Raw genomic sequence first — 13,757 nt, 5'->3', positions numbered from 1 at the left:
CCTACTTGTTTGGCAGAGGAAGTCTTATTTGCGGAAACTGAATATGAGACCGGAAGCGATTTGGTCTCGAGGAAGATGTTGATGGTTGGCTGGGATCAACCCACCATTTCTTGCGTTTAGGGTTCTCAAAATATATCCACTTTTCACTTTTCATGCATGTAGACGCATGGAAATGGCTGCTTGAGTAACACCCAATTGCTCATCAAGCATATTTTGCGTTTGGGTGTCGTCCTCGCCCAAAAGAGCCTGCAATTCATCGTCTTCAACCTTCCTGGGCCGATTTTCATGCTTCTTGTTGCTCAGGTCAAAATTGCCATCTTTGAACCGACGAAACCAATCCCTGCACGTTGTTTCTGATACAGCACTGTCACCATAGGCCTCCACAAGCATTTGATGCAATTCGGCAGCTGATTTCTTCAAATGGAAGCAGAAAAGCAGAGCTTCCCGCATATGCTCTTTTTCTGGCACAAAACTAGACATGCACAAACACCAGGTATAGCATGCCCATGGTAGCTTCATACGCTCACTAACGCCATCTATGAGCAAACAGCAGATTTAATCTTATACACCTGGTAAAATTACAGAAAATTACTAATAAACGGATATGCCATTAATCAATCCAGTTCAACAACACCAACAACAAATAAGGTTCCAGTTGAAACAAAATATTTGAATATTAATTTGAAATTTGTATAACAATCTATGCCTCCTCCTCTGCAATTATTCAAGCCAACCTAAAATGCTACTTGGTATTTTCCAAGGGAATAATACCTACCCAACCCTTGTGGTGGAGGAGGTAGCACTTCAGCAGATGGTATAATCATTCCTGAGTTATTGTCTTTATCTGCACTGGAATTTCTTGAACTATCTGCAAGGCAATCCTGAATCGTTCCCAAGGTGGATTCAACAATGAAACGTTCAGCTTCCTTAGCTTCACGTTTCGGTTCCTCATTTGTTTCTACTGAAATAGAATAATTTTTGAACTGAATACATTCATTACATACCAGAGCTATTTGTTATATTGATATAACTTATATCATTCCACGACTATATGAATGTTAATGAAGAAATTCTCCCAGGATGTCAGTTAGGTTAGTTCTAGACACGTTTCTGTGCATTTGAGATCTAATGTCACTCTTATCTTTGGGAACCAAAGTCATGTTAGCTCTTGAAATCTCAGAATCCTATCCGGAACTGACCTGGCTGATATCCCAAGAGATTCTCTTTATTATTCATATACCAGCTTGTCACAGTAAAAATAATTACTTTCAAGCAAGTGAAGTAAAATAACAAATATTTTAACTATTACGGAGAATAACTTCTTATAAAGAATGAATTAAAACACAATGAAAAACTAAAATCACTACCAAACTGGTAAAAGCTGAGACTAAAAAAAGCACTTGGCACAAGACAATGCTCAACCATACTAAGGATTGTACTGAATGCGGAGTCAGGCACCAGAGCCTTGTTCACTTGAAGAGCCAAATGACGCCTGAATGTCAAGGACAACTTAGATCACTGATGCTTGAAGTGTGGTTATGAAAATAGAGTACATGCACAAAAAATACAATGACATTTTTTTCTGCACTGTGTGAAAAAGTAATGGTGGAAAAAAAATACAACTTCCAGCAGCAAAGTATAAGACTGCAACTTATATATTCCACACAGCATGTAAGAAACTCCTGTCGCTGAAGTAAAACACAGCAGTAGTGCAAGAAAGGCAGGTGCAGCCCCAGAAATAAATAAATAAATCTCACCAAGAACTTGCTTCAAAGATGGTTTTCCTTTAGATCTTTTTTCTTCTAGCTGTTTTTCGATTTGTTGCTGCAACCATGAGAACTTATCATCCACATCCTCTTCTTCCATAAACTGCAAAAGAAATGGAACATTTGTATGTATGTATGTATGTATGTGTGTGTGTGTGTGTGTATATATATATATATATATATATAATGTTTTGCAAGATCAGTGAACACATTTTACACTCTAAACTTTAGATGTCAGCTGGACCTTTCTGGGATGAGCAGCACCCTACTGTCATCATTTCTCCTTAATAACTCTTGAGAATTAATTTTTTCATATGTATATGGAGGTATACTGGAATTTTAATGCAATGCAAGTATTACAGGTTTGTTGAAAGCTTTTTTTTTTTGTTCAAGGAAATAGAATTGAAGTTAAAAGCGTGGGCTTTTCAAACATGGTATACAGGCCCGTACCCAGGATTTTTTTTGAGGGAGGGCCAGATCCATGTTTATATATACAGGGTGATTCTAAAGGTATAGTACAAATGAAAACCACAGATACCTCCCATGAAATAGAGATGAAAGTTCCCCTTCCACTTTGCCGAGAGATGGCTCCGTGAGGAGCTAGACAACGCCGAAAACGTGTGAAAATGAACTTCACACCTCTGTACAGCCAGTACCAGTGAAGAAAGAAAGGCGGAACAAACGAAGTCAAAAGGAACACCAAAGTCGCCCATCCGAAAAACACTAGGTGGCAGCTGCGCAATGCATGCACATGGGGTTCCACAAAGGAAGTAGGAGTGTCCCGCAAGACAAGTGAAGGGAAAGGGTAGCGATCGACAATGGTAGGGAGAAAATAAACTATGAAGCATGAAGTAACAATTGCACAGCGGGAAACAAACACCATGACTGAAGCAGTGCAGTCGAGAAAAGTAGTGCGGAGTTGCAGAACCACGGGAGGATGACGTAGCATGTAAAAACACACCGAGAATGCAAGCAAAGTGGTCCATGACACTCGACAGGCAACAGACGCGTACATGGTTCGGGGCAGAAATGGCAGCGCTGGCGGTGCAGCGCAAGGGGAGTCCCCAAAACACAGTGGGGAGACACCGCAGCAAGAACAAAGCACGGTGCAACAAAAGAGAAAGAGGACCGGACGGGGAATGGTACCTGCCAAGGAGACAACAAATGCGGGACGAGGGATTCCCCGTAGCAGCACCGAGGGGATGTCACACAGAGGTCGTGCGCCAGAAGGATAAACACAGCAACTACGGGCACAGGAGGTTATTGCTAATGAAAGTTGCACGTACAGATTGGACCACGTACCCCGTACTGACGTTGTAACAAACGTCGTGATGGGGCCCAATTAGCCTCTTAGAAATGAAGCCGGAGGAACATCGCTGGGTGGGAGCGGGCGAAAGGTTGCTGGAGTGTCGTACGGACCCCACCACTCCGTACGGTGGACGACACTAATGGACGAGGTCGGAATGTTTCCATCCCGATCACCAGGTCCACCGTTCCCAGACCTGACACAGCTGCTTGCTTCCGAGCGCAACCCCAGCTGAACAACTCGAGTCCCTCCTCGGCCGCAGCCTTCCGCTCCGAAACCAAGCGTGGCCTCACACCACGGCAGCCGCACACTGCTGCGTGGGTGTGAGACCGGGCCGAGCAAGGCTGGACAGATAAACTGCGTGGGACAATCGTGTAATGAAGCTACGTGGGGGTATGCACGTCTGTTCAACTGCTGGGTTACCCCACATTGGTGTACACAAACACCACACGATCGTATGTAGTGCTCCCAGTCGGCTCGAGCAAGATGGACGAAGTACGTGTTGTGGGTGAATGGGGCAAGAATGAAGGACGCTACATGTGTTCCACGATGACAAGGCCCCAGAGTACATGGCCCCACCTGACGGCAGTGGTCAGGTAGTGAAGAGCACAGGCACGGGTGGCTCAGGAACGTCAGCTGATTGTACCACAGCGTCGTGCGGGCGTGTGGGCTGATTGGAAGTGCAGCATCAGGGAGCGTGTCAGTGAAAGAGCCGGTGCGGTGGTGGTGTGCTTGACGTACGACAATTGAGTACGTTGTTTCGAAGCCGTTGTGACCAGTGTGTGTGAGTGTGCCACCTGTGCACTGCAGTACAGTATTCCATAATTGGCACTATCCTCACCGTACCATGGAATGCTACACATTTGTAGAACTGAGGGACATGCATTTTGTCTACGGCCTTGCAGATGGCAATGGCCGAGCAGCTGCACGCCTTTATCGCGGACGGTATCTGGAGAGGCGACAACCTGACAGCAGGTTGTTTTCGAACGTGCACCGTACCCTTGGTGAATCGGGTGTGTTACGTGCAGGCCATCATGTCGGTCACCCAAGACATGTGCGCACCGCGGCGGTCGAGGAGGACATACTTGCTCGCGTGGACGACACACTGTCCACTAGCACCCGTAGCATTGCACATGCAGTGGGAGTATCACAGTCGACAGTGTGGCGTGTCCTTCATGATGATCTGCTGTATCCCTATCATCCACAGCGAGTCCACGCGTTGCAGGCTGGGGATTACCCACGACGTGTGGAATTCTGTCAACGACTGTTGCAGTTTTGTACCGACGATCCCCGTTTTTTTGCGCCATGTGCTTTTCACGGACGAGGCAACGTTCGCCTGTGAGGGCATCTTCAATTGCCGAAAGAGCCATGTGTGGGATTATGAAAATCCACATGCAGCAGTCGAGGTGCACCATCAGACCCAGTTTGCAGTGAATATCTGGGCAGGTATCATCGATGAACAGATTATCGGTCCATACCTGCTGCCACCACGTTTAAATGGCCGCCTCTATCGCACCTTTCTTGCATCAGTCCTTCCAGAGCTGCTAGAAGATGTACCCCTCAACGTGCGACATCGTATGTGGTTTCAATTGGATGGAGCACCTGCACATTTTGATGGCACAGTGCAAACCCTTTTGCACCGTACCTACCCATAGCACTGGATCGGCATAGAGGGCCCCGTCCCCTGGCCTGCCCGTTCGCCTGACCTCACACCAATGGATTTCTTCTTGTGAGGCCATGTGAAAACACTCGTTTACGACACCCCGGTGCCTGACAAGGAAACATTGGTAGCGCGGATACTTGCGGCATCGGCCGAGGTGTGTACCATGCCAGGGATTTTTGATAGGGTTCGCCAGAATTTCCTGCGACGCTGCAATGCCTGCATTGAATGTGGTGGTCGTCAATTCGAGCAACTTTTGTAACAACGTCAGTCCGGGGTACGACTACGTACTACATACTATTCCTATCTGTAAGTGCACCTTTGCGTGGCAATAAACCTCCTGTGCCCGTAGTTGCTGTGTTTGTCCTGCTGGCACACGACCTCTGTGTGACATCCCCTCGGTGCTGCTACGGGGAATCCCTCGTCCCGCATTTGTTGTCTCCTTGACAGGTACCATTCCCCGTCCGGTCCTCTTTCTCTTTTGTTGCACCGTGCTTTGTTCTTGCTGCGGTGTCTCCCCACGCGCTGCATGTGTTTGTTTCCCGCTGTGCAATTGTTACTTCATGCTTCATTGCTTCTTTTCTCCCTACCGTTGTCGATCGCTACCCTTTCCCTTCACTTGTCTTGCGGGACACTCCTACTTCCTTTGTGGAACCCCATGCGCATGCGTTGCGCAGCTGCCACCTAGTGTTTTTCGGATGGGCGACTTTGGTGTTCCTTTTGACTTCGTTTGTTCCGCCTTTCTATCTTCACTGGTACTGGCTGTACAGAGGTGTGAAGTTCATTTTCACACGTTTTCGGCGTTGTCTAGCTCCTCACGGAGGCATCTCTCGGCAAAGTGGAAGGGGAACTTTCGTCTCTATTTCATGGGAGGTATCTGTGGTTTTCATTTGTACTATACCTTTAGAATCACCCTGTATACACGAGGGTTATTTTTTTAATTAGGGACCGTTTTGAAATAAAACGAAAACATGCAAAGGAAGAAATTTAATTACCTCTGTGGCTGTTCATATGTACATTAGCCACTTCTCAACGTAGTTGAGAAACTTGTCGTAGCAGTACATGAGCTTTTGTAGACCCTCATCAAAGAAATCTGCCACCAAGTCAGACAGCCAATCCGTCAAGATCTGTTTTATCATCGGCGCTGTTGAATTGCTTCCCAGCGAGGAAAGTCTTCAAGTGGAGGATTAGGTGATAGTCGCTAGGGGCGAGATCCAGAATGTACAGAAGGTGGTCAATGAGCGACTGTGTGGCAGCTTCAGTGTGTGGCCATGCATTGTCGTGCAGCAACATGATACTGGAAGACAGCATTCCTAGTCTTTATTCTGTATAGCTCGGCGAAGTTTCTTGAGAGCGTTGCAATACATGGCTGCATTAACTGTTTGTCCATTCGGCAGAAACTCAATCAGAAGCACCCCAAACCTGTCTCAGAAGACTGTGAGCATGAGTTTCTTGGTGGTGGTCGCTTGCTTGAACTTCACCTTTGTGGGGGATGATGTGTGGTGCCATTCCTTGGATTGTTGTTTTGTTTCTGGGGTGTAGAGGGACACAAATGACTCTTCTCCAGTGATGATATGGCTCAACAGTTCATCGCCTTCACTTGATTCACCTCTTTCACATTTTTCACAGTAAAAAACCTGATCACTGATCATATCTCACACTCGGCGGGATTTTCAATCACCTGCACCACTTCCATTGTCCACCACAACCACACCAAGCATTTGACAACATGCAAATGGCATCTGTTTACGTGCAAGGTACGTCAGTAACTAATGCACATATGCAAAATGCGAAGCACACAGTGTTGCCAACGTTAGTGCAAAACGGCCCGTAATTAAAAATAAACCTCGTACATACACATACACACATACAGTGGCAGCTATCTGTGGAGACCTGGGGGGGGGGGCAGTTGCCACCTCTTGTCACTTTTTCCACCGTACTATGGCCTCTTGTCTAATGCTTGTCTACCAAGAGAAAATAACTTTCATTGCCCCCCTCCCCTTCCCCAGTTTTGGCACCCAATCGCCGATACTGGTCTGAAGTATTCGGATATTTTTGAGTTTTGCAAATTAAAAATCTTTTCAAATTTCCTTTATTATCTTGTACCACCATTGAACAGCCATAATAATCCTATGTTTAGGAAATAATGTATTTATAATTTAAATTATACGCATTAGCAATTATTGTTACAATAAAGGATTCTAAATGTGTTAACAAAAAAAAAAGACAGAAAGACATTTTCACCTGGTAGCCTGGGTGCCGAAACTGAAGGGGCAAGGACAATTCACTTTCTCTTACTACACAAGTTTAACTTTTAGTTTTTGTTTTAGATTCACTTTTATGCACTGATAGACTAATTGCAACTGGACCTCCAGTTTAGAATGGGATCTGAATAACTATGTGCCTCCACCGGGTCTGGGTAGGCATTAAGAGGCCATAGTGCAGGAGCAAAAGTGATTATGAAACTAAAACTAAAAGTACCCAATATCGCAGACTGCAGACTTCTGGAGACGCCTCTCTACACAACAAACACATTCATATATACAAGAAGAAAATTCAAATTTTTACAAGTTTGAAAAATCGTCGATGTTATTTTTGTAGCATTTTTATAGGTTCACATTTATAAATTTTATGGCTTGAAGGGGGAATGGGATGGCCCCCATGGCCCCTCCCCTGGGTACATGCCTGTATCAGGGTGTATTAAATGTGATTGCCATCAGAAAATATTTGCATGCATTTTTACTACGTCATTATGATTGATTGGTTGAAGATCTCGATTTCAAAAATTCTGGGTTCCTTTTAATTTGATTTTGACATTGCTCATTTAATGTCACAGTTCTGCTACTTTTGGCTAATCACGACGATGATGAGATGGATGAAGGAACAATCACAAACATATAAGGACGACACAAGTTGACAGAGGATTATACTGGCTGAGAGTCCAGATGCCAGAGCCTCGCTAGTTTGAAAAATGCAGTCCAGGATGTGGAAGTGAGATTCATATTTGTGAACTTAAGAAGACACTGCTACACCTCTTCTGCGTTCGAATTTAGACCAATGGAATCCATTGCGTTTCCCTCTTCAGCCATTTTATCTAATCATTAATCATCCTCATCGTTGCAATTAAAAATACAAGCCAAACAGTGATGTTACGTAATAAATAATCCAACGATTAAAAAAACATCAAAATAAATGTTAACAACAGCTCTTCGTGCAAGAAAAACACAGACGTCAGAATGCAGCACACTAACACAGACAATACCAAACTTCCTTAATGTCCCCATTGCGAATAAGACTCCCACATACTATAACTTGAATTGGGCCCAAGGCCCGAATTTCAAACTGCTGCCGCCTTAAACAAGCTCAAAAAAATAAACAAGACAAGAATATTTCCAGACTCCCCTGCCAGCACTTGAAGTGGCACTGGAGGTTCCTCGATTCCGCTATTTTGGTGGAGCCTCCGGTTCTGTAAGATGCCTGATTATGGAATTCAGCTCAACGTATGAATAAAGCATAATTTGGTTTTTCGCAGTTTCTTGTTAGAACTGTTTCGTCACCTTCCTTCTGCTTAGTAATCACAAGGAAAAGCCTGCTTTCGTTTCTGACATGCAGTGTTACCAGCGGCAATCATTCACTGTTTCCAATCTATCCGGTAAATCTTCGGTGGTTGAATTCTTTGGCGTGAGGAAATTCTGGAGCTACGAGTGAGTAGCATAACCTGGTCTCGGAAATCTCCTATAAAGACTGGGGGTTCGACATGCTGACCCCACGTCACTCCAATACCGGTTGAAGATCTCCACACTTCTAGGTAGGATTGTGGGAGGAAGATTGGCAGTCGGGAGATCGGCCTAAGCCCTTCAAGGGCTGTTGAACCACAGGACATTATTATATTTTTATTATAATTAACAAGATTTCAATTGTCGATTGGGAATGTCTCGACATCACGCTTCTTGGTAGTGGGAATGGGGGGATTCTCCAATATAGAATAGACAGGTTGCCAGTATGTCTCCTGAAGGGAAGTTACTACATGTAATTAAGGGGGAAAACATCCAATAACAGTTGAAGTTTCTCCAAAGGAAAGAAAATTCTCTCCCTCTCTTACCGAATGATTGCCTTGAATTACATAAAAAGAGAAATAATTGGTTTATTGTTTTATGTGTATAGATTGTGCTTAAGTAATCCATATCTCTCTCTCTCACACACACACTCACACACACACACACACACGTGACATAGTAACATTTCAGAGGTTAAAAAGACTGAAAGAACAAGTGACAAAAATAGAGAGAACGGAACTGAAATGGAGGAAGAAAGAGTAACATAAAAAAAGCAGAAAGAAAGAGATAGGCAGAGGAAGAAGAGATGGGAATTGAAAGAATGAGATAGAGAAACAGAAATAAAGAAATAAACAAGAGGAAGAAGATATGGGAATTGAAAGAAAGAGATAGAGAAACAGAAGGTGAGCTGATGGGAACTGAAAGAAAGAGATACAAAAACAGAAAGAAAGAGATAAACAGAGGAAGATGAGATGGAAATGGAAAGAAAATTGGATTTTTATGTAAAAGATCACACACATCATAAACACTATGGATAAAATTCACCCCTAATTTTTAAAGCTTTTAATTGAGTGAGGTGTGTAAAAATTAAAAACAAAATATAATAACTATGCATTTCATTACATTAAATGAAGGAAATATAAAATAAAAAAAAAGCAGTTGTGCTTGATACTCACTTGTCTGGTGAATGGAGTAGAAAAATCTCCCTCAGGATATAATAATGATAATAATAATAATAATAATTTAGAATAAAATGTATTTTTAGTTTATAATTACATTTATTATAATAATCATAAGCATGATAATAATAATTATTGTTATATTTGTACTATTAAATTTCTTTCAATAGCTTCACCCCTTCTACAAACATTTCTGGTGACATCCATGCTTAAAATAACATTACATACATAACATATTAGAGGTGTCAATGTCCAAACAGTGAATTATATTCAAATGCCTAGTTGCAATCTCACTCTGGCCACACATGTGCAACAGCCAACAGCCGAATGAGCAAAATTATAGTGAGCTCATACACTAAGTTTAGTGCATGCTTAAGTCTCTGTTAACAAATAATTTCCAATTTAACTGTATGTAAAAACTTGGACACAACAATACAGCAGAAACATTTTAATCATTGTTGGCTCACACAGCTGTGTCTGAGCAACTTCTAAGGTCATCTTTGAATGAATGGGGTTGTGAGTATGAGACAGCTAATACTTATAAATATTTCTAATTTTAAGTAGATTTTAGACCATGGTCTGTGAACAAATGTTTCCAGTGTATTATTTTATAATACTGAATAGCGATGTTGTTACAGTTTTGCAATCTAGAGGCACAGCTGGTCCATTTTCTTTTTTTATTTGCTGGAAGGGTACATATTGACAATATATCATTCAAGTAGCATTTGTTATGTCTTCAAATGCAGACAATTCTTCACATTTCATAGTTTTCAAGATATAGACAAGTAACTTTTGATTAATTTTGTCTCCAACGGCCAGGCTTTGAGCTATTATTTGGAAAGTAAAAAGTCCACTAAAGTTTGAGTTTATAACTTTAGTAGCTTCATCGTATTAGATCACTTTTAAACTGAGTAGTGCCATAAAACTGAAACTTTACAACTTTAAAAAATAAACCTTGTAAGGAGCTTTGGCTTGCAGGACGGAAATGGAACTATTGATCTCTGTAGTACATTCGAAAGACACCTCGAGAGATGGATAAGTGTATAGCATACTTTTTTAGATTATTCTCACTGGATTAAAGTTTCAGTTATTGATAACGACATTCTCTCACAACATAGTGAGTATGTTACTTAGGAAAGCTTCGAGAATAGTTTAATTCACTAATTTAGGATAATTCCTTATCCTTCCAAAGAGTTAATGGTCAGAGGCCGTAGTGAGTATGTTACTTAGAAAAGCTTCGAGATTAGTTTACCTCACTAATTTAGGATAATTCCTTATCCTCCCAAAGAGTTGACGGTCAGAGTCCATATTGAGTATGTTACTTAAGAAAGCTTCAAGAATAGTTTAATTCACTAATTAAGGATAATTCCTTATCCTTCCAATGAGTCCATGGTCAGAGGCCATAGTGAGTATGTTACTTAAGAAAGCTCCGAGAATAGTTTAATTCACTAATTTAGGATAATTCCTTATCCTTCCAAAGATTGATTGATTGATTTAGTTTATTTTACTTCGCGTTTTGTGCCACTTGGCTAATTTGCGAAGATGGGGATGAGTGATGAAATGATGAAATTGATGAATGGACATTCACAAACAACCAAGCCTGAACGGGATTCGAACCCGGGACGCTTGGCGTTGCAGCGCGATATGCTAACCACTCGTCCACAGGGTCCGGCCCTTCCAAAGAATTGACGGTCAGAGGCCATAGTGAGTATGTTACTTAGGAAAGTTTTGAGATTAGTTTAACTCACTAATTTAGGATAATTCCTTATCCTTCCAAAGAGTTGACGGTCAGAGGCCGTAGTGAGTATGTTACTTAGAAAAGCTTCGAGAATAGATTAATTCACTCATTTAGGATAATTCCTTATCCTCCCAAAGAGTTGACGGTCAGAGGCCATAGTGAGTATGTTACTTAAGAAGGCTCCAAGAATAGTTTAACTCACTAGTTTAGGATAATTCATTATCCTTCCAATAGTCAATATCCTTAGTCAATAGGAAATTATGTCACATGGGTGTTAATTTATGAGAAACATAATTTCAATCTTGACACATTAATGACATTTATTAAATAGAGTCTCTGGAGCAATATGGAAAGAAATAAAAGAATAGAGAAAGGATCACTATTATCTTGCTAAAAAAACAAAAGCCTAAATTTGCGAAGATGGGGATGAGTGATGAAATGATGAAATTGATGAATGGACATTCACAAACAAACAAGCCCGAGCGGGATTCGAACCCGGGACCCTTGGCGTTGCAGCGTGATATGCTAACCACTCGTCCACAGGGTCCGGGCCTTCCAAAGAATTGACGGTCAGAGGCCATAGTGAGTATGTTACTTAGGAAAGTTTCGAGATTAGTTTAACTCACTAATTTAGGATAATTCCTTATCCTTCCAAAGAGTTGACGGTCATAGTTTGTGAAAAAGAAAATTTTCATGTTTAATATACATAAGGACATTCTATATCAAAATATAATGATATTGCAGAAACTCGCACAAAAACAAAACCAATGAACATGATATTCAGTGACCTACAGGTTTATTCCAGAAAAGAGACCCCAAGTCTCGTCAAAAGTTTTTCTGACACTCTCGATGCATTTTCCTATTCATTTTTTCGATTTTTTTTTTTTTTTTTCGATATTTTGCTCTGAATTTTTGTTTAGGTTTGTTTAGGATAAAAGCAACGATGGATGAGTATGAGGGAACAAATTGTGAAGAGAGCATAGCATGTGCGTGGCCAGAAATTTTTGTAGGGGGCAGGGTACAGGCCCTGATGGTGGAAATAATACAAATTATTATTATAATTGTGACAATGATTATTATTATACAATTATAACTATTACAAAGTAATTAAAATAAACCAATTTCATTTCAAATTATTATTACTATTTATTATTATATCCTTGTGGAAATTGCTACTTAACCAAGCAGATGAGGCAACATCCAACACAACTGTTTTTCATTATTTTTGTCATTTCATGCAGTTAGTGTACTGAAATGCATGGTTACTCAATATTACTATTAACTAATACACACAGCATTCAAGAAAAAAAAATATGCTCAAATTATGGTCATACAATTTATGATTTGTGACAGGTCACATAAACTCTATTCTTTTAAAATTTTGAAACCTGTGAAACAATTTCTTGTCTGGTCTAAATCCTAGAATATGAAAACATAATCTGGTTCCTGTATTTTATGCTCAATTTTTCGATCTAACGAACTATGTTATACTTTAGTTAATCTGTTAGAATAAAACTAGCTGAACTTCATTTATATTATTAACAGTAAAAACAATAAGCTTTCTGCTATTTTGTAACTTGAAATTAACAATGCCAATTTTCAGGAGGGGGCTCAAGGACCTGTTTGACCCCCCTCACAACGTCCATGCAGGAAAGCAGAGAGAAACACACATGCTTGTTCTGGAATTTGCCAGGTTCTAAGTGCCAATATTGATGACTGCACGTGCAGTGATCGGAAGTAGCGCGCTACTTGTAGCGTCGCTACTGTAGCTAGCTACAAAATTTGTAGCTGTAGCTGTAGCGACGCTACATTTTGAAAATTGTAGTTGTAGCGGTAGCGAAGCTACAAAATTTCTGTGATTGTAGCGAAAATTTCGCTACAGCTACATTATTTCTCTGCATTTTGAGGTAAATTTTGAATGTGGCAATAGCGTAAAAAAATCGACAATAACGCTTACTTTTGCAGGAGGTTAATAAAGACAGTCTTTTACATGGAAATACGTATAATCTAGATTATAAATATCTCAATATCGCGCATTATAGAGATTTGCGTAATTCATTAATATCTGAATATTTCTTATATCCAGATAACTAATAGACATATACAAATTTATTCAGGCTAACAGCTACGTTTTTTTTAGTTGCGTCGCTATTTTGTGTAGAGACATGTCTCGCTTGCTGCACTGCTGGAAAAAATGCCTCGTTTGTGTCACACCCGGAACAAATCCTGTGGATATCCATGGTGTAAGAGACAGCAAAATATCAATAATTACTATGCAAAACACAACTTGCAGTGCAAAAACGAGCGATTTTCCAGTACACTGACAAAGCATTAGTGCCAACAATCAATGGCTCAGTACGTTAATAGCATTGATCTTTGTCAGTATATATGATGTCAGCAGCAAGAAATTATTGTTACAAGAACGATAGACATACACTTTCTGGAATTACATTTATTTTCGTGATAATATTTGTTCACAAATTTTAAAATTACAATATGTTTAGAACACTCGGGTTTACACGCCAGTGTCAGTTTCCTCAATACATTTTATC

At 40.9% G+C, this 13,757-nt stretch overlaps 1 protein-coding gene across 3 annotated transcripts in view; it reads right to left on the bottom strand.

The window, feature by feature from the left end:
• The window catches only part of Brf (Brf RNA polymerase III subunit), a 193,685-nt gene that overhangs the window by 34,643 nt on the left and 145,285 nt on the right, over positions 1-13,757 (bottom strand). For 2 of the 3 annotated variants that reach the window (XM_083118907.1, XM_083118909.1), the window contains exons 9-10: positions 1,758-1,869; positions 776-961 (exon numbers count right to left, since the gene is read on the bottom strand). In XM_083118907.1, coding sequence (XP_082975033.1) covers positions 776-961; positions 1,758-1,869 — 298 coding nt within the window. The remainder of the gene's footprint in view (positions 1-775; positions 962-1,757; positions 1,870-13,757) is intronic. The other variant, XM_083118908.1, reaches the window with a different exon arrangement.

This window comes from Lepisma saccharinum, chromosome 3 (assembly GCF_977018435.1).
Source record: "Lepisma saccharinum chromosome 3, izLepSacc3.1, whole genome shotgun sequence".
Lineage (NCBI taxonomy): Eukaryota > Metazoa > Arthropoda > Insecta > Zygentoma > Lepismatidae > Lepisma > Lepisma saccharinum.
This window is presented reverse-complemented; position numbering and strand designations above follow the sequence as displayed.